At 33.8% G+C, this 22,207-nt stretch overlaps 2 protein-coding genes across 3 annotated transcripts; one reads left to right on the top strand and one right to left on the bottom strand.

Annotated features, from left to right (window-relative positions):
- Positions 1 to 421: 421 nt before the first annotated feature.
- Positions 422 to 9,040, top strand: LOC139481159 (serine/threonine-protein phosphatase 6 regulatory ankyrin repeat subunit B-like). Its single transcript, XM_071264307.1, has 6 exons — positions 422 to 542; positions 1,464 to 1,585; positions 2,140 to 2,363; positions 2,953 to 3,176; positions 3,699 to 3,984; positions 5,013 to 9,040. Exons 2-6 carry the CDS (start codon positions 1,500 to 1,502, stop codon positions 8,894 to 8,896), a joined length of 4,704 nt encoding a protein of 1,567 aa, XP_071120408.1. The 5' UTR covers positions 422 to 542; positions 1,464 to 1,499; the 3' UTR covers positions 8,897 to 9,040.
- Positions 9,041 to 10,794: 1,754 nt separating this feature from the next.
- LOC139481164 (retinol dehydrogenase 12-like) lies at positions 10,795 to 22,077 on the bottom strand. Of its 2 annotated transcripts, none has more exons than XM_071264316.1 (7): positions 21,867 to 22,077; positions 19,812 to 19,955; positions 17,495 to 17,686; positions 14,900 to 15,058; positions 12,977 to 13,096; positions 11,798 to 11,996; positions 10,795 to 11,112 (listed from the first exon to the last, which is right to left on the bottom strand). In XM_071264316.1, exons 1-7 carry the CDS (start codon positions 21,934 to 21,936, stop codon positions 11,019 to 11,021), a joined length of 978 nt encoding a protein of 325 aa, XP_071120417.1. In that variant the 5' UTR covers positions 21,937 to 22,077; the 3' UTR covers positions 10,795 to 11,018. The 2 variants fall into 2 exon arrangements, with proteins under 2 accessions (XP_071120417.1, XP_071120416.1); XM_071264315.1 differs by lacking the exon at positions 21,867 to 22,077 and adding an exon at positions 20,371 to 20,590.
- Positions 22,078 to 22,207: the final 130 nt, after the last annotated feature.

Genomic DNA, 22,207 nt, shown 5'->3' with positions numbered 1-22,207 from the left:
GATCAACACCTTTTAAATTGTCAGTCTGAATATTTTGTAAATAGTTTGTAGTATTTATGTTATGTTTGTTACTAGCGAAAACAATTGGTATTAAAGGATGTCGAACTGTCTTATTCATTCAAATAAGAGCAATTTTAAACTTTTAAGCATACAAATGTATAAAGATGAGATAGCTCTCTCCTTGAAAATATAAACACTCAACGTTCGAAGATATCACAAACTATGTATCTACTGATTACTTATCTAGTATTAACATTTTATTTTTAGATATTTCTTATTAATTTCAATTACTGTTTTATATCAATCAGTCGTGAAGATATTTTTTAAACATAATTCGCTGACGTTTAAAATATTACAAACAATAAAAAATTATGCACATCGTCGATTTTGTTCTTAATTGTCAAACAAATACGGTCATTGCATTGTTATTGGTCAGCAACCGTGGAAATGTTTTACTGTTAATGTTCGACGCAGATGTATGACTTTTTAAGTAAGTGCTTTTTAATATAATCTTGAAAGAAAGGAAAAGCGGTATAAATTTGGTAAGATCTTATTCATTTTCTTCTCACAAGGAAATTTCAAAAAGTTCATTACTAGTAATAGATTTTGAGAGGAACAAAATAAAAGAAGTGGCATCTGACCTCTGAACGAAAAGGAAGCAGTCGACATAAAATGAAAGTGACGACATTTGTATATTTAAAAACCTTTTACTGCAATGTCCTGTCTGTAAGGAGAAACAGGCATTCTGCAGTATAAAGATTTTGAAACAAGAGTGTGTACAACTCCATTAAATCGACACAAGAAATTGAAAAAATTAAAAACGGTTATAGAACACAAACATACGAGTATACACAAGCGTTAAAAAGCTACAATACAGAACTAGGATTGATTTCCATATCCCTGTCATCCAATGTGCGTGTTCTTTTACTCACCAACTTGTTCCTCTATTCACATTGAAGATCTTCTTAAAAGGGCTGAAAAGGAACCAGAGTTCCATTACTATTTAACTTCACATTTAAAAATGGTGTCTGTTTTTATCTAGAAATCATGGGGGCGGATCGATGATTTTTGGAAAGAGGAGTAATACCAGAAAAAAAATGAAGTAAATTGAAATAAGAGGGGGTGCCAATCAAAGGGGAGGTGGAGAACGCCCCAATGTCTTATCATGCGCCTCACCCCTATCGAAATCGACAGTAGGATCCTTTGTTATCGAAAATATATGTCGTTTAGTTTTAAAATAACATAGTGTAATATATTTGTCAAGAATAAGGAAACTTACGAAACAACTTTCATACAATATACTCCCTTTCCCAATGAGAAACTTTTATTTTTGACAAATGCGTTCTTGGCCATGACAGTCTTTCGTTACTACGTGTACATGTATATTCGAAACAATTAGCATAACAATGAATTGATAGTGAATGTGTTTGCATGTTGAATATAAATGATGTATACCATTACAGGATGGTTAATTTCTGATAACTCGACAGAAAATTAATATGGGTACCAGGACAAATCATATAGATGCAATTACAGAAATTGAAAATGTTCCCGTAATTCCTCCAGACGTGATTGGAAATTCACCGTAAGTTAATGAACATGGACACCAACAGAGAGACAATGATTGTGAATAAAAGATGTTGGTTATCCGTCGATGAGACAGCTGACCAACGACAAAAAAAACTTTAGACTTCTAGGGGACAACATAGGTTGCGATCCTCTAAACAGAATTTGTCTACGACAATATATGATCTGTTGTTTTTTTTAATTTGGAGTGTTGTACTGTCAGTTGCCTTTTTTCTTTGCCAGTTTTTACCATGGGAGGTATACATCATCATTGTATATGATAATTAACTGTGTCACCCCGCAAAATTCATTTTGTATAATACTAGTATCACTTTGTAGTTTGAACGCTATTGAAATTTTATCCAAAATAATCATATAAAAAATATATTGAATAACAATAGAATACAAAGTCATAAAGATAAAAGGTGGCAATGTTATCATATTATGTTATTCTAAAACGCTAGACAGTATAGATAATGCTTTAAACAGCTTTGTTATAACAAGATATAAACAAATACAATATTTGATGTTAAGGTTAATGTTGAAATGTTTTATCCTTCGTTTTCTTTCAAGGTTCGAATTGTCAACTATAACAGATGAGGAACTGTATTATCTTAAGTTTACAAACCTCATGTTAAGGTTAGCTCCAAGGGCTATGAGAGTTTTGTTTGATAAGAAGTTCCCGCCAGATCAGTTGTGTAGCAGACTTAACCAATACAAACATGTGTTACAACATCTGACTAAAAAGAACGTCATATTCAACTTTCACTGGGAAGAAGTAATGTTTCCTCCTTCAGGTAATTGAGTAGGATGTAGCATCGGTCTTTGATAAACTATTACAGTTGTAGATTTGGATAGCGGTCTCATTGGCAAATTCAAAATCTTCTTATTTTTATTATACAATATTATTGAATACAATGATAAAGTTGAGAATGAGACAACAACCTGACAGGAGAGTATACAACAGCCGAAGGCCACCAATGGGTCTTCAACGCAGCGAGAAAATCACGCAACCGGAGCTGGTCCTCAGTTGGTATATAATGAATATATTCATGCAAAATATAACCTTATATAATAGAATGTTCTGCCTTTGAACGGATTTATTACGGGGACTCAACCTGATACGATGGTTTATAAATTATACGAATTATTTGTTTTATCAATGTTCATGATCAAATCAAACGATTGTTTTTTGAAGTTATCAAATGAAATTAAAATTTTGGTTAAAGCTGAACACGATGAATTAGTTCCAGAACACCAATATAGTCGCGTCTGCTACGCTACACAGAAAGTAAGTAAAGCAAATGTATGCTCTTTCTGCGTCTGCACGATGAAAACATTGTAAACGTATCTCCATTTATGTAACATATCCTTCTTTTGTTTTAGGAAATTCTCAAGTGAAATCCTCGTCGTTTGACTTGAGTCTCCAGTTTCTTCTCATCCAGCATTTGACATATATCAAAGTCCAGAACGTGTTGCCTCCAGACCCAGATACTTCTGTTGAGAAAAGTGTGTCTACTATTTTCTACTACTATAATTACATCAACAGTAAAGCCAAAACTTCCATGAGATTAGATGAATTCGAAAGACACTGGGGAACTATAACAAAGGTAATTAGTGTGGTATGATTTTTATCATTTTCACGACACACGTACATGTACATCTAAAATTTACTACAGCACGTGCGACTGGACATATAAAAATACAAAACAACAAAAAAAAAAAACAACACAAAAACACCTGTCATTAGAGTTTTTCTTGGTCGTCCTCAGTGGCGGATCTTGAAAATTTTATAAATGAGGCCCACTGACTGCCTAAGAGGCGGCCCTCTCTGGTCATGCTTCAGGGATTCCCTTAAATAATCAACCAATTTTTCCCAGATAAGGGGACCCATCTAAATCCGCCTCTGGTCCTTGTAATTGTAATTTTAAAAAATGAGATTGAATTCGATTAAAGTTTCAAGCACCATTGAATATATGGCTCACACCGAACAGCAAGCTTTAAAGGACCCCATTGCAAGATGACTAGTGTAAAACAATTCAAACATGAAAATCAACGGCCTAATCCTTATTATAAAAAAACATATATGAACCACACAAGCAAAGATATTCACCTTACAATATATTTTTTAGGCTATTGAGTATATTGCTGGTAAAGTTTCGAAAGATGAATGTGACGTCTTCAAAAAAGCAGATTTAGATTCCGTTTACGTTAGTTTACTGGTTAAATTGATTGACGTGAGGAAAACTATAATGAGCAACCCTGAGATTCCTCATCAAACAATGGAAAAGTTAATGGTAATATGTGGCAAAGTCGAAACTTTAAAGCGAAAAGATTTTGAATATATCATTGAAGACATTAGGAACTTAATGGATGAAGTTAGCCGTGGAGATGATTCGCTGTCTAACAAAATGCATGGTATTATCTACTAATTCATTTATAATTGATTATGTACGCATAATACTTAAAAAATACCTGTACCGTATTCAAACCAGTATTTAGCTACAAATTGAGACCACTTTTGAGTTATATGGGAGTTCGTACATTTTTCTTACCAGGTTACAGGTTTTAGTTTTCAATATAAGCTACAGTTTTTGTTCGCGATTGTTTCTGTGATCACTTCTGTGATTCTGACCATCCCCTGTTTTTCTTTGAAAATAATAAAGGGGCCGAGGGAGGTTTCATTTTCCAAGAAGACAACTACACAACGGGACTAAAGGACAAAGCTGTGAATAATAACGGAAGAAGGTACGGTCTATGACAATGAGCAAAAACCAGTACCGTATAATAAGATACAAAGGGCCCCGTTATGCTAAAACGTAAAACAATGCAATTCACTGCATCAATAAGCTATAAAATTCATTTGTCAACTTTTACTTTCAAGATTAATAGGCTATTTGCAAATTCCCGTAATTGACCCTGTAATTAGAGATCCCTTCTCGTAGCTGTCTCCCTTATGAGGGACATAAATTTTTTTTAAATGGAGAGCTAGCAGAAAGAGCAAATTTTCCTGCGTGTAATGTGAGTAATCTTGAAGGTTTTCAAATCTTTTAATTACATTAATTTGTTGTTCAGCGAAATACGTTTGACATCAGAAATTATTTTTCATGAAAAATTAGTTAAAGCGCCGATACATCACTTTCAATTCATCATGTTTTGCATTGGCAAAAACCATTTTTGTCCGGTATGGAACCAATCTACGATTGACAAAGGGAAGTAATTTGTTTAAAAAGTGTGTAATAACAGAACCAAATCGGTAAATGGACTATTGAGGATATACCCTGTAATATCTTTTTTAATGTAGACACCTCTTTGACGAAAAAAAAACCATTTTGAACAAATAACCCATCTTAGGACCTGCTTTCTAAATCATATTTAAAGTACAAATCTTTTTCCATATGTATAGTTCTATGTCTTCAGTAAAATTATAATCTATATCATTGTAGATATAATATTAGAGTGGAAAACGCTAGATGCAAGATTTGTAGAAACTAAAGCAACCAAATCCATATCACAAACAATACAAGATCACAAGGTTGTTGTTTTGGTGGGGAATTCTGGGATAGGAAAGTCATTCACACTTCAGCACAATGCTTTGTCATTCCTTCGAAATGGCTTTGAACTTATACCTGTAACAAACCCAAAAGATATTTTGAATATCAAACAAAACGAACGAAAGAACTTTTATATTATTGAGGATATTTTTGGTATTTGTAATATGAATCTTTCTATGCTAGAACTTTGGGAAGACTCTGGAGATGCAATCATATCAGAATTAAGAGATTGTCCGGATTCAAAATTTGTCATCACTATACACTCAAACGTGTATGGGAACAAGAATGCTAGAAATATTTTATTAAACTTAGGAGCAATTGAATGTAACATGTCAAGTGATGAGTTGTCGCTTAGCCTGAATGAATTTCAGCTGATTTGGAATTCATATAATCAGCGTATGGAGTTAGACAAAATGTTCGGCAAAGCTCTTCCGGTAGATTATTTCCCTCTTATATGTAGACTCTTTCATCAAAAAAGAGATACATCTATGGAAATAGATTTTATTAGAAGTCCGTATGAAAATATAGTAAAATATATGAATGCGCTATACAAGAATGATGAGTACTGCTACTTTTTCATGCTTCTCTTAATTCTACTGAACAATAAAATAAAAAGAGAGTACATTACCAATACCGAAAACAAAGCAAAGATGCAAAGCATATTTCAGATGTGCTTTAAAACAACATCTACGACCATGCCGTCTTTCTCAAGTTATATTATACATGGTATAAAAAACCTTAAAGGTTTATTTATTCAAGAATCGAAGAAAGAGTACACGGTTTCTCATATCAAAATGTTTGAAGTTCTTTGTCGGTACTTTGGCGAAAAACATACCGACTGCATTCTCAAATACGGTGATTCTGATGTCGTTTATAGTAGAGTAGTTTTATGCACGTTTGCTGTTCCCCTTTGTGAAAGAGTAGGCATAACGATAGACTTCAATCATGACAAAAGCTTTGTGGAACGGATGATTAAGGATTTGAAGGAAGGAAAATCTTGGGATGTGTTCTCCTGTCTTCAGATGACAAATGAATCTTTTAGGAAGCATTTTATATCATATTTATCAAAAACCTCTAAAATGATGGACATACATACACATAACATTGATTCAGTATATGTGGCCTCCAAGTTAGGTTACTATGACATTGTAGAATTTTTCGTTACAACGCAAGGTAGAAATTTGTCCAGTGGCATCTCAAGCAATGGAAAAACGTCTCTGTGGGCTGCAAGCTACTCTGGACATCAAGATATTGTAAAACTACTGTTGAAGAATCACACAGACGTCAACCAAGAAACAATTACTGAAGAGACGCCAATATATGCCGCATGTAAACAAAGTCATCTTGATATTGTAGAGAATTTAATAGAACATTATGGAGACGTTAATCAACCTCAAAAGGAAGGAATCACTCCATTGTTTATCGCATGCAAGAAACAGAACAAGGAAATAGCACGGATTTTATTGGAGAAAGGCGCAAATGTTGATCAGCCTACACGTGCTGGTGCAACTCCATTGCATGTCTCTTGTTTTCATCAAAATTCAGATCTAGTTGAAATGTTAATGAACAAGAAAGCAGATACTAACAAAACTACTGACAAAGGAGTCACGCCCCTACACGTTGCATGCTACAACGGAAACAAGCATATTACAGACATTTTATTGGTCAACTTTGCCAATGTTAATCAAACAATGAGCGGTGGGGTTACGCCTATTTATATTGCGTCTGAACGAGGTCATACATTGCTAGTCAAATTTCTATTAACGAAGTATGCTAATATAAACCAGGCTACAGATGAAGGTTACACACCTTTTTATGCTGCAAGCATGAATAAACATACAGATGTTATCGATGTACTGCACAATGAGCAATCTAATACTTCTGTCCATAGTACAACCGGTTTTGGGCAGTTGTATAGTGCCTGTGAAAGCGGACATATAAACGTTGTAGACTGGCTACTGAGACACGGAATCGAAGTAAATCAGGAAAATGAGGACGGAGTTACGCCATTACACATATCATCATATAATGGCCACTTAGCTGTCGTTTCACATTTGCTTAACAATAATGCCGACATTAATAAAATAACGAAGAGTGGTGTAACTGCCCTGTACATGGCTTGTCATAAAGGATACTTAGAAGATGTTCAGTTACTTCTTAAGAACAATGCAGAAGTAAATTTAGCTGCAGACTTCGGTTATACTCCGCTTTATATCGCATGTGAAAATGGACATACAGCTATTGCAGCGTTATTACTGAAAAACAAAGCAGATGTCAATCAGACAAAAAAAGGTGGTTTATCACCGCTTTATATTGCGTGTCGTAATGGTCATACACATGTCGTACACATGCTTCTCGAACATTTTGCTTTTGTTAATCATGTAGTTGAAAAAGGGGACACTCCTCTTCATATAGTATGCAATAATGGACATACCCCAATTGTAGAACTACTGCTATGTTACCATGCTAATATCAACCAATGTTTACCCAATGGATGCACACCGTTGTATGTTGCTTCTGAGAATGGTCACGAAGGAGTCGTATCCTTACTTCTAAATAATGACGCTGATGTGAACCTTTGTCGTACTAAAGGAAGTTCGCCATTATTTATATCCTCTATGGAAGGACATGATCTAGTTGTGAAGCTTCTATTGAATAACCATGCTGATGTAAACCAAAAGCGGCAAGGTGGTTTTACTCCCTTATATATTGCAGCACATCAAGGTCATCGCAGAGTTGCTGAATTATTGTTGAGATATAAAGCCGAAATAAACGTTACCGATGATATTGGAGCCACACCATTGTATGTAGCATGTGAACACAATCATAAAGATGCAGTCGAATTTCTACTTAAACGCAATGCTGATGTCAATATAAAAACAAATAAAGGATATACTCCTTTACATATTGCATGCCAGAACAACCACAAGGACATAGTAGACTTGCTCTTAGAGTATAAAGCAAACTTGACAGAAAGCGATGACACGGGCATTACACCACTGTACCTGGCTAGTACTTGTGGACACATGGATGTGTTAGATATCATGATCAACAGTGTTAAAAATGATGCTGATGTGGATATTGAAACTAAAGAAGGCTTTACTCCACTATACGCTGCATGTAAACAAAATGACATAGCCACCGTTCAATACCTCCTAGAAAAAGATGCAGATATTAATCATCGGTCAGTTGCAGGGTTGACACCTCTTAATGTCGCATGCGATAATGGATACTATGATTTAGCCGAATACTTATTAAGATACGGAGCTGATATCAATACCCAAAACAATGTTGGCATGACCCCTCTGTATATGGCATGTCAAGATGGTAATCTTGAAGTAATTGAACTGTTGTTCAAATATCGCCCTGATGTTAATCTTGCAACTGAAAAGTCATCGACGCCTCTTTATATTTCAAGTTATAATGGCAATGAAGAGGTTGTGAAAATTCTCCTAGATCATAATGCAGATATTAACCTTTCCATGGTTGGTGGTTTAACACCCCTGTATGTTTCCTGTTTCAATGGCCATAAAAATGTTGCAGAATTGCTGCTACAATATGGCGCTGATGTTAATAAAAGTACTTTCGATAAAGTTACACCCCTTCATATATCATGTGATAAAAATAGAGAAGACTTAGTGAATTTAATGTTGGAAAACAACGCTGATGTAAATCTTAAAAATGAATCGGGACTGACAGCTCTCGATATTGCCAAAAATAATAGAAGTATAAAATTGGTCGAGAAACTTGACCAAAACACTACAAAACATACATAACAAAGATAGAAATAATTATGAATAATTGTACTGATACAAGCGCATTATATATTGTAGATGAATGCAGCGATGGCAAATATAAAGTTGTACATAAAGCTTGATTTGTTCTTGTTATTGGATATAATTTATGTTCAATATTTCAAACCAATATGACCTGTTGGTTTGTTATTTTATAATATACCCCATTGTCAGCTTAAGTATACGCATGTGTGAATCAATTCTAGAACTAACTAGCAACCTGTTACTTACAATATAAAATTAAGAATTAGATGTGGTATAATAACCAATGAGACAGCTATCAACCAGAGACAACGGGTCGCTATCGTAAGCAAATTTAGGTCACCACATGACATTCAACCATTCGCAAAACCAAAACCGTACAGAAATTGTTAAAAGGACCTATAAAGTTAAACAATGTGTAAGGCAATTCAAATGAAAAGAAATTTGAATCTTAATTCACAGACTCTAATTAAAACAATGTCGCCATAAAGATAAAGACGTCATGTCATGTTTGGACAAGGTGACAACACCAGCAGCTTAAAGAATTTAGAAATGGTTATCGTAATGTGTAGTAACGAAAACCCCGACTCAATTATTGAGCACACGGCTGAGTTTTCGAAATTTGTGGTTTTCAATGCTCTTCGGCTAGATATTTAGCATTTCAACTGATTTAAATTGCACACCACTGATTAGTCGTATATATCAAAACACTAATATGACGCAAAAAGTTATTAGCCGTGTGTCAGAGATTTGGGTTTACTCGCGACCGTTAAATTTATTGATGGCTTTCAACTCATGTCGAATCAAATCAGATGGTGCTTCTTCGCGCTGAACACTGAATTATAGTGTAAAAACAAAGACTTGAACGACCTGAGTCAGAATTATGTGTCGTCATCATCATCGTCATCATACCGTTATGAAATTGTCGATATACCCTTTATTGGAGTAAAAGCCCTCAACAGACATGTGTATCCAATTTTTATGAGTTTTTTTATGCAAACTATAATAATGCCGAGAAAAAATATATCATCACAATAACATCTTCACATACGAGCTATTGCCTATGAAAGGTGATGTGTACCCATTATTACTAAAAAAAAACACATAAAAGACAGAGAAAAACTGTAAACGCCACAAATGTTCAGCAAAATAAGATCTACAATCAAATCAATAGGCCGAAATCGGCAGTAAACGTTTAATTGGAGTTATTATCCTATGTTTGCATTTTCAAAAAAACAAGATCGAGAAACGTAAGAAGTGGCATAGATATCAAGCACAATGATATCTATAAACAATCAACAAACCCGAAATAATAATTTGTAAGTAAAATAAATATAAAAATTGTATTTATTTACAAGATGAGCTCTTGGGCTGGTGGGTGCCTCTTGTTTTTTTCTTTATCAACGTTTTTGGTGTCTTGATTATAAAGTTTTTGAAACTTCATTGTACAATTGTATGCTATAAATGAGGTGTATGTCAAAGTACTATTATACTGCCTTCTGTGTTACTTAACAATATTTCAAAAAGAAATATGGAATAGCATTCGAACTATCATCACCAGTAGTATCTATGCTCTTTATTTACTAAGATGCAAAGTTGTTCAAAACAAACGATATAATGCTGTTTCCTGCCTCTCGACCTACAATAAAATTTCATGTATCCCTTTATAGATTTAACAATAATTTGATTTTAAATACCTTCAAATGCTTGACTTTTTAGTCTAAAGGAGTTTCCAATATACAATACAGTCTTTATAAAAACTTAAAAAAAACACCTTTAAGTATCCTTCTTACAGACTCAAACTTCGATAGTTTGCAGAAAATTTGTTGTCTTGTTACATGTAACTGTTAACATAAAAGCAAAATAGAAATTTTAAAATGAAACATTCTAAATCAGTCTTCTTTAGTTCAAAATGAATTTATTATATGTATCATTCATACAAAAGTAAAAATGAGGTAGCATTGTTCTGGTTTACAACCTTTGTGGGTTTAGTTTTATGCATTATGTATTCTAAATAGTATTCCTTAAAAATGGTCGTACTTCTGGTTGTGTTTCCCTTTGGCTGATGGCTGTTCTGTCCTGGCATGTTATGTCTTTAATTACCATCAAGTTTGTGTCATTGTTAAAGGCCAACCATTTTTTCAGAAAGCTCCCAAAGGCGTTTTGCGTTTTCATCATTAAGTGCTTCTTTTGATGGTGTCTTTTTTGCACAATCACTGCAATTATAAAAAAATTAACATATCAAATAGAAATCTAGGATTATTCATTGGTATTATAATGCCCGAAGTTCGCAAATTTGGTTCATGTTATAAAATATCATCGAAATAAAATGTTTCATTTATGAAATAGTTATCAAAGGTACCAGGATTATAATTTAGTACGCCAGACGCGCGTTTCGTCTACATAAGACTCATCAGTGACGCTCATATCAAAATATTTATCAAGCCAAACAAGTCCAAGAAGGTTAAACTTTGTTTTTCAAGTAGTCTTATAATAGATATGGACATTTTTATAACATTTTCTTTAGATATAATTATCCAAACAAGAACATTCATATTTTGTACATAATAACTTAAAGCTTCAATTAAGTCGATATAACTTAGTGTTATTTACTGGCTGTTTTTGTATTGAAGCTGTTTTAGATTCGAGGTTAGCTGTATTGGACCCGAGACTCAAAAGCAATATTAATTCTCGATTTATATCGACTGTCACAGTGAAATGTCATTAGTATTGCACATGTTGGTACATCCGTATTAGAGCTGATTTGCTCATATCCTTTAATAAAAAAAACATTACAACATGTAACATTGCAATATCCCTTCATGTTTTTCTGTTTTGTTTCATGTTCCCTTTCAGCGTTTAGTATGGTTTTCCTATCACCCATTACACGGGTCTACTCACCTGTAATATTTGCCAGTTTCCCCAGATAGAGATTCATCTACAGCACAATATATGGTCGTCTGAGCTCCTTCATTTGGAGTTTTGATCAACGGTCTTACCACTGAAAGTAGCATTCTCCATCCAATACTCTGTGCTACATGTCTAGATAGCTCTGTATTTATAACTCCTGGGTGTAAAGAATATGTCGTCACGCCCGTTCCTGTTAAAATATAAAATGCACAAGCATTAAATATTATCAATTGCAATTGCATATGCACATTAAATGAACATGTGCCTATTATTGAGATAAAGTGTTATTAAAATCACCACCAACGAATGCCAATGATGCCATTACTTAACAAGCAATATAAAACAGGCTGAAATAGCCATTGTACAGTGCATCAGAAACATGCCAATTTGTATTCAGATTCATGACTTCCCACTCGGTTTAATTTTGGATCTCGGATTTGTTTTAGAAGCTGAACCCTGACTATGGTTGCCTTCACAATTACTAAGCATCTGATGTCCGTCATAATGTTTCGAACATTTTTTCCGAAAAACTCGACACATTTATTCCCTGTGTGGTTAAGATTTTGAATTATATTTCTGTCCTTGTAGTTTATTGCTATTGAAGAAAACTGATGTTCCATGGTGAAAGAACTGACCAGTTATTTTGATACAAAATAAACACAGTAATCAATCTTCAATGTGACGAAAATTATAAAGATTTGCTTATGAAGTTACATATACCATGACGCCGTGATATTCGACAACCACACAGTGTAACTGCGAAAGGCAATACAAGATGAAAGAAAGGGTAAAAACGTATTAAGAAGATATTATTTATCGATTTGGACAGTTTGTAACAAAGTTGAACTAATAAATGGGAACTCATGAAAAATGCCATAAAAAGAAAGAAAAAATTGACTCCATCATCTACATGTCACTTTATTTTAAAAAAAATCGTAGTGCTATAATTACAGGAAAAACGTTCCATGTGACTTTAATACCTTCACAAACTTAGGAATTAAAGGAAATTTGAGATACAACCGATATTGAGGCAATTCAAGCTTCCCTACCCAGAGTGTATCCCAATACTCTACAGTAAAACACTTAACGCCAATATTTAACATCTGCAACTAAATTTATCCTACAATTAGAAAACAATGAACATATCTTGAACGCTTATGTTATATTCACCTTGGAGTTTCTTTGCCAATTCACTGGAAAAAAGTACATTTGCAAGTTTACTCTGTGAATACGCGTTACCAGAATCATAATTCTTTTCCATGTTCAGATCGTCAAAGTTCATCTTTCCTCCTTCAAAGTATAAAAATATCATATGTAAATAGAAAGTACATAGCAGTACATGTACTTATTCCAATCACGTTAATGGTAGGTGTTTTTCTTTCTGATATCGCATAATGTTATTTTCTAGCGGTATATATAATATTATACAGTAAAGAATTTTTGATATTTTCTATCTAAAATAACGTATTCTTGTGCTTAAATATAAATGTCAAGGAAGCCCAAACAAATGAGTTGTTAATGCCGTAGTTGCTAGTCCTCTGGTATTAGGTGGAGGGTTGTATCGTTGTCAATCATACCACATCTTCTTATTCTACATGTATATCTTGTATTTGTAGTGGGCTCTTATGTGTATTGAAATCAACTATGTCGTTCCTGTTTATATATTAAAACATAAAAACATAAAAAATAAAACTCGTGTTGAAAATTTCATGGTTCAATAATTTGGAACGAGCTTCTAGTACTTTTGCTAACTGAATTTACTTTTACACGCTTGACGAAACATTGCCCAAAACAAGCATTGAATGTAGTAGATGCAGTGAGTTACTGTAGACGAATCAGAGATATTGTGACCGAGGCAATTTGTATTGTACGTAAATTCAACATACTCTACCAAGTTATCATTTATTTATTATTTACTTCTTTATCATCACATGACATTAACAAGTAGAACGAGGCTCTTTATTTTATATTTAGGAACTGCCAGGCTATTGTACAACTGTACATACATCATTTTCAAAGTAAATATGTTAAGATGTATTCTCCGTCCTTTTTACTGTTGCGCTTTTGTTTTTGATTCCTTTCCCAAAAATATCTTAGTATAACCAAACGAAACATAAAATATGAAAGTGTTTATGTTTTATTTGGTTATACGTTACTTAGACATTTTTGACATTTCAGTCTTATATCAATTTAAATTCTAAAAGATACAAATTTAGGTTTTGATATTGAGTTAAAATCAAATAAGATTACGGTTCTTAACATATACCAAAGACATCTAGTTCCGAAATCTTGTGGCTTACGTACTGAATATATAAGGGAAAATGTGGTATGACTGCCAATGAGATAGATCACCGTACGGCCTTCAATAATGAGCAAAGCCCATACCACAAAGTCAGCTATAAAATGCCCCGAATCACAATGTAAAACGATCCAAACGAGAGATCTAGCGGCATGTAACAAATACGTTACTCAGCAATAAATGACCCACTGAATTACAAGCTCCTGACTTAGGACAGGCACATACAAAAGGTGGATGGCGAGGTTAAAACGTTTGAGAGGCGCCCAATCCTCCCCTAACTTTCAACATTGGTACATGCAACACAACAACACAATAACAAACTATACAAAAAGCAAACGCATAAACAACAACTGAATTACAGGCTCCTAACTTGGGACAGGCACACATAGCATGTGGCGGGGTTAAACATGTTAGCAGGCGCCTAACCCTCCCCTAACCCTGGACAGTGGTGTTACAATACAACACAATAACAAATTATAACAATCAGTTGAGGAATGCTGAACTCATCATGCATCTAAGACTGAATTATTAATCGGTACACGTCCGACATCCAATGGATTTAGCGTAAAGACATGCAAACAGTCGTTTTATACTGCCCCTGATGTATCTATGTAGAGAGTGGGTTTTTTTCTGGCCTCACCAGTCCCTTAATTTATGAAATGGCTCGTTTTTGTACATGACTTTTGACTCTAAATCTTAGGATGAAATTGCAAAAACAATCGTTAAGAATCTTTGGTTTTGAAAGTATCATACATTTACGTTGTCACTTTGATTAATACTAAAAATGATCTTACTTTCATGTGCTAAAGATGATACTGTTACAACTCTGCTTGGAGCAGATATCTTCAGCTTATCTAATAATAAATTAGTCAATAGAAAGTGTCCTAAATGATTGACTCCATTCTGCATCTCAAATCCGTCATCTGTCTTCCAGTAAGGACATCTCATTATTCCTATAAATCAAAATTTCCGTTGAAATGCAATGACTACGTATACGTATACATAGGATTGGCCTACAGACTTCACAATATAAAACTAAAGAATCCACAAGCCCGAAGCTCAATTTTTCGACAATTTTAATTGAATTTTTCTGGCTTGATGAGAAGAATTTTACAAGGTCGAAAGCCTGTCCTGGTGTTCGGGTCTTGTAGTTAAGCGTGAAGACGGAATATGTTTGTAACATTGTCGAACTTCTTCATAAAACAAAACAAAAAAACATAACAAAAAAGGCAAAAAAAAAAACCACCAAATGTACAGGGTTTTTTTTCAGTCTCGTAAAATGTCAATTTAAGATGTCCTCCTATGCTTGATGTCAATATTGCAGTTTTTAGGTATATCTAACAATTCTGAAAAAGCTTGTATGTAAAAAGCAACTGACCTTCCTCTTTTACACATATCACTGTACAGGTTTGTTTTTTTACTATTAGGCAGCAACCATTTGATTTTCTGGGAGGGGGGGCGGGGGTCTATGGTTTTTTAGCTCACCTGGCCCGAAGGGCCAAGTGAGCTTTTCTCATCACTTTGCGTCCGGCGTCTGTCGTCGTCCGTCGTCGTCGTCGTCCGTCGTCGTCCTGCGTTAACTTTTACAAAAATCTTCTCCTCTGAAACTACCAGGCCAAATTAAACCAAACTTGGCCACAATCATCATTGGGGTATCTAGTTTAAAAATTGTGTCCGGTGACCCGGTCAACCAACCAAGATGGCCACCATGGCTAAAAATAGAACATAGGGGTAAAATGCAGTTTTTGGCTTATAACTCAAAAACCAAAGCATTTAGAGCAATTCTGACATGGGGGTAAAATTGTTTATCAGGTCAAGATCTATCTGCCCTGAAAATTTCAGATGAATCGAACAACCTGTTGTTGGGTTGCTACCCCTAAATTGGTAATTTTAAGGAAATTTTGCTGTTTTTGGTTATTATCTTGAAAAATATTATAGATAGAGATAAACTGTAAACAGCAATAATCATGATAATGTTCAGCAAAATAAGATTTACAAATAAGTCAACATTACCGAAATGGTCAAATGACCCCTTTAGGAGTTATTGCCCTTTATAGTCAATTTTTAACCATTTTTTGTAAATCTTAATTATCTTTTACAAAAATCTTCTCCTCTGAAACTACTGCGCCATATTAAACCAAACTTGGCCACAATCATCATTGGGGTATCTAGTTTAAAAATTGTGTCCGGTGACCTGGTCAACCTACCAAAATGGCCTCCATGGCTAAAAATAGAACATAGGGGTAAAATGCAGTTTTTGGCTTATAACTCAAAAACCAAAGCATTTAGAGCAATTCTGACATGGGGTAAAATTGTTTATCAGGTCAAGATCTATCTGCCCTGAAAATTTCAGATGAATCGAACAACCTGTTGTTGGGTTGCTACCCCTAAATTGGTAATTTTAAGGAAATTTTGCTGTTTTTGGTTATTATCTTGAAAAATATTATAGATAGAGATAAACTGTAAACAGCAATAATCATGATAATGTTCAGCAAAATAAGATTTACAAATAAGTCAACATTACTGAAATGGTCAAATGACCCCTTTAGGAGTTATTGCCCCTTATAGTCAATTTTTAACCATTTTTCGTAAATCTTAGTTATCTTTTACAAAAATCTTCTCCTCTGAAACTACTGCGCCATATTAAACCAAACTTGGCCACAATCATCATTGGGGTATCTAGTTTAAAAATTGTGTCTGTTGACCTGGTCAACCTACCAAGATGGCTGCCATGGCTAAAAATAGAACATGGGATAAAATGCAGTTTTTGGCTTATAACTCAAAAACAAAAGCATTAAGAGGAAAACTGGCATGGGTTAAATTGTTTATCAGGTCAAGATCTATCTGCCCTGAAAATTTCAGACGAATCGATAGTCAATTTTTAACAATTTTCATAAAATTTGTAAATTTTTACTAACACTTTTAACTGAAACTACTGGGCCAATCATTATAGATGGGGATATATGTACGCAGCAAGAATGTTCAGTAAAGTTAGATCTACAAACATATCACCATCACCAAAACACAATTTTGTCACGAATCCATCTGTGTCCTTTGTTGAATATTCACATATACAAATGTACCAAGGTGAGCGACACAGGCTCTTTAGAGCCTCTAGTTTTGGAAAAAAAGTTTGTTTCCAGTTTTTGGAGAAAAAAATAATTTGTTTTTGATTCTGAGAAAAAAAAATTGTTTGTTTCACCCTTAGCTGCCACTATATGTAATGCTAAAATAGAAAGAAAAAAATTGTTTTCGACCTGTCGGGAAAAAAATAGATCGTTTTTCGCCGCAGGCGAAAAAAAAAATTTGTCCAGAAAAAAAACCCATAGCTTTTATCTTGATGAGCTGTTGCGCATTTTGTCAAATATACGACTGCATAGTTTACTTACCTGCATTGTTTATCAATACATCTAGCCTCGTCTCGTTTTTGTTGATATCTTCAGCAAAACTTCTCACCGACTTCAGTGAGGCTAGATTCAGTTGTTTGACTGTAATATTTTGGTTCCCGGTAATTTGTTTGATGTCGTCTGCTGCATCTTGTGCTCTTTTCATGTCTCGACAGGCAAGCGTGACCTTGGCTCCTAACAAAAGGTATATATGTATATTTATATACATATATATTCAAACTCATAAGTCTATAGTATACTGGCAGTGCCAATGAAACAACGATCAAAATATTAAAATAAAAACAGTTTACAAAAGACAACATAGAAATGTTAAGACTGGGCAACTCGAATCTCATGTGCTCCAGAAGAGTTATCAGATTCTGCTCCATGTGTGATACCCGTCGATCCGTCGATACGTTGAGATAAATTATAGCAAGTAATAATTATTATACACTACCCAATAGTAGATTGGTAAAAGACATCGCCTAATTCGTAAACCATCGGTTTTTCAAATGTTCTAACCCCGAAACTTGACCTATTATGAAATTTTCAAATCAAAACAAAGATTCTATGATTAAAAGCTGGACACAAACATTTGAACAATTGTCACCGGTAAAACCAACACAGTCATTCCAGTTAAAATTAAGAAATAATTCATGAGAGCCATATATTGTTAGACATTTACACATGGCCTGGGCCGTGATATTCGAATTTTATCCTGAGCGAATAAGAATAAAAGCTATTTTGTCTTTTTTAATTGCAATTTTCAAACAATAAAATTGGCAAAGGGTTTGCAAAGGGTTTGTAAAGAGGTTCCAATACATGTGTGCAAAGAGGTTCCAATACATGTGTGCAAAGAGGTTCCAATACATGTGTATTTACTTAGGACGTATATTGTAACAGCCATTATTATGTATATTTCTGAGTCTGCGCTAAGTATAGATATATCGAGAATTTTATTACGGTGTTGTTTACAAAGCGAAAGAAGCATGTCATATTAGAATCAAGAGTAAATATACAGTCGGTGATGTTAATCAATTATAAGACATGCAGAAAAAAGTATAATTTCAATAATTGGATTTACCAAGAATAAAAAATTTATTTAAAGTAAGTTGGTCCTTTTCGACGTCATAATGAGAAAGTTAACAACCACTTCAATATCTATATCTTCGATTTTGAAAGTCTGAATCTGAATCTTAGTATGTACAAATGTAAGTTGCAGAACTAGTGTATGGCATCAAATGCAACGAAGTCAACTCAGAAAAGTTTTAATTTCACTTCGGTTCTGGGCGGTTGTGCACATGAACATTATCACTGATTTTTTAACTCAAGTTAACCCGAGTTGTACGAATCTAACGGGTTTCTCGGATGCTCCGCCGCGGAAAAGCTAATAGTTTACATCCACACATTTCAACTTTGGTGGATAGTTGCCTCATTGGAACTCCAACCACATCCCCTTATTCTTATATTAGTAGTGCCGAAAATGACTTTAACGCGAACCGCGATGAGGACTCCAAATTGAACTGTGACGCATCAGTAAATTGGATATAGCCGTTCGTTCACAACAGAGGCATGACAGAGATATGATACTAAGAGACTAACAATGTGTAATACACATGTATCGATCCAAGTTATCAGAATAATAGTAGAGAGAATGAACGTGTATACATTTTAACAAAACTTCTAATATCGAAAATCAACAAAATTTCGAAAAATGTGTACGTGTACATGCATGATTTATCAAGTGTCTTTTCTAAACGAATATTGGAAAAATATCTAGATTACAAAAGGGACAGATACATTTCAATCATGCACTAATTCATCATTTCGTCTTACTTTTTTTATACCTATATTGGCGTTCTTTTACGACTAACTAAAGTAATTCTTAAAAAATCTTTAAAATATAAGTATTTTTATGGAGGTAAATACTGTACTTTCATCATAAAATTACATTTTCAGGTTTATTCATTATAACATTATCAGAAATACGAATACCTACCCCTAATAGTACAAAAATATAGTCCATCAAATAAAATATAGTCATACTGACAACTTTTGATACTGTGGAAAACATTTGTGAAAACATGTCGTCATCGGAAAAATATACCTCACTGACCTACTATACAATATTATTATTTCAGAGTTCACAATTCATACATTATAGTATCAGAAATGCGACTTCCATCCCAAAAATTCCCAAAATAAAATGCAACAAATAACGGAAAAACAATGAAACATTTGATACTGCAGAAATCATTCCTGTATTATAACCTACGTGTATCCTATGAAATGACTTACTTAACGAGGTATGCACACTTACCCCTGTTAGCCAAATCGATGGCTGTTTCTTTTCCTATTCCTGCATTAGCACCAGTAATGATCACATGTTTTCCATCTAATCTGGTCGTTGTGTTGGTATACCTTACACCAGCTGCGTAACGTCTTACACATACCAATGTTACACCTAAATTGGAAGTAAATCTAATGATTAAATAAAAATTATGACAATTACAGAAAAAAACGTATATTCAACTATCAACTTACTTAATTGTAACTCGATTATTAATTCCAAAACAGAGGAACAGTTAAATAAATGAAATATTCGATCAGGGAATAACTTTTAGTGCATTCTTCTTAGCTATGAAAAAAAGAGTTAATATTCTCACAGAGTTTGTTGATGATTTCGGCGAGATTTCCCTAACGTCTGTTAGCCTTTATGTACCATGTAGATTCTTTAAAAAAAACGGTCAACACAGTTCTAAAAAAAATTAGGTTTAAATTTGAGCACAGTATGTCAATAAGCAATTAAACTCTTGAGGCCTGACAACGGTAAAAAAGACAACTTCTAGTGTAATACAATTTAAAGAAATTAAACTTACCAACACCTAATGCAATACTCAATGCTGCTTTGTGGTCAAGAAGAAAATTTTGTACAATTTCCATGACTTCTGTGTAATCCATTGCTTTAGACACTACTCTTCACACGAAATAGAATATACGAATGGATGACTTCCCTTGAATTCTTTCTACTTATAATGTCCTAATTATTACCCCGGGATTAATATGTTCACTTGTAACTTTTTTTAAAGAGAATTTATCGAAATATATGTGATATTATTTTAAATTAAGAAAAAAAACGGATTAGTACTTATCATGCTTATATTCCAATATGCACAATTTTCCGGTACTTGACCATGTTGACATACGCGATGATTTTAAGTTCAAAAATAATAAAGGCAGAGATGAACGGTAAATTGAATATCGTCAAAACAGGTTTCATTATACATACTTACACATGGTCAAACATATTTGCTTAAAGGATGGAAGTTCAAAACAAAGCAATAAAGTAAATAATCACGTTATCTGGTCTTTAACAATTTGATATCTGTGTATATATACTCTATACATGTACCTATACCTAATCAGCTAATCCAATTATATAATTAAGTTGAATTAATATCTGGTTTACTATTTACAACTTGGGTTACATGTAACATTTAAACTTTATCTCACGAAATATTTGACAGTTAATACCATTAGACAGAAAACGTCATATTATTCTTTTATTCACAATAATTATATACAATGTATGTGGTTTTTAGCTTGATTCTGACCAATGCTTATATTCCAAATATATATGTATATGCCTCTATTGTTGTTGTTACCAATTATGTAAATCAATTGTATCTGATTTTATGCCCTTTATGGGCCCTGTAATTTGGGAAATAAAAATATTCTATTCTATTCTATTCTATTCTATTCCTGTATAAATGTTATCTTTTCTATGGAAAAAAACCCAACCTATTCAATTAAACTTGAACTATATTCAAGAAGAAAAGTGCCTATCATTTATGCCGGTCTACCTTTTCTTTGCATACATTGCATTTGATAGAAATCAACAAACCCCAACCCCATGCGAAATACCATGGATCATGATACATGTACTAATTGTTGACCTTTCATAAAATATAACCTTACCAGCAACCACAGGCACTTGTTTCTATCCATTGGAGACACACTATCAACGTTGATAGTTGGTCTCCAATGGATAGAAACAATTCAGTGCCTGTGCCAGCAACACAGAAAATTAACAAAAGTAAACACAAAAGAAAGAAAGAAAAAAAACCAAATAATACAATTGTTATAAAAGATAATGATTATCCTCTTTTGTTTTTATAAAATCGAGCTAGCCAGAATGGATCAGAATATTGAGAAAACAAGACTTACTACTGCATACGAAAAGGTTCTATAAATAGAAAAGTGGGGTTATAATATATTAATAATGACAATGATCTTCTTGGTACAGTTTTACGAAGATATACTTTGACAAGGAAGCAAGACAATAAGTTATTACAAAAATAACATAGTTAATTACCGACTCCAGCTGCTGCTATTAATGCTATTCTGTGATTATAAATAAAACCCTGTATCTTTGTCGATGCCATTCTTCAGTTATCTCCCTTTTAATATTTACAGCGTACTATTTAATAACCTTTCCGTTTGGTTGCATTTTTGTGTATTTTTCTTCATTTTTTTACCCAATTATACATTTTGATAAGCCGTTCGTTTGTTTCCGATAGTAGGAGGGGGTGGGGGCAATGGAATAAATAGTCTGGTCCCGTTTTATATTAAAATAGATAAGGCAGCAACCATTTGATTTTCGAGGGGGGAGGGGGGGGGGGCTATGGCGAAAAACAATCTATTTTTTTCGCGACA

Source organism: Mytilus edulis, chromosome 7 (assembly GCF_963676685.1).
Source record: "Mytilus edulis chromosome 7, xbMytEdul2.2, whole genome shotgun sequence".
Taxonomy (NCBI): domain Eukaryota; kingdom Metazoa; phylum Mollusca; class Bivalvia; order Mytilida; family Mytilidae; genus Mytilus; species Mytilus edulis.
Note: the sequence above shows the minus strand (reverse complement) of the source record. Positions and strands in the feature narration are given on the sequence as shown.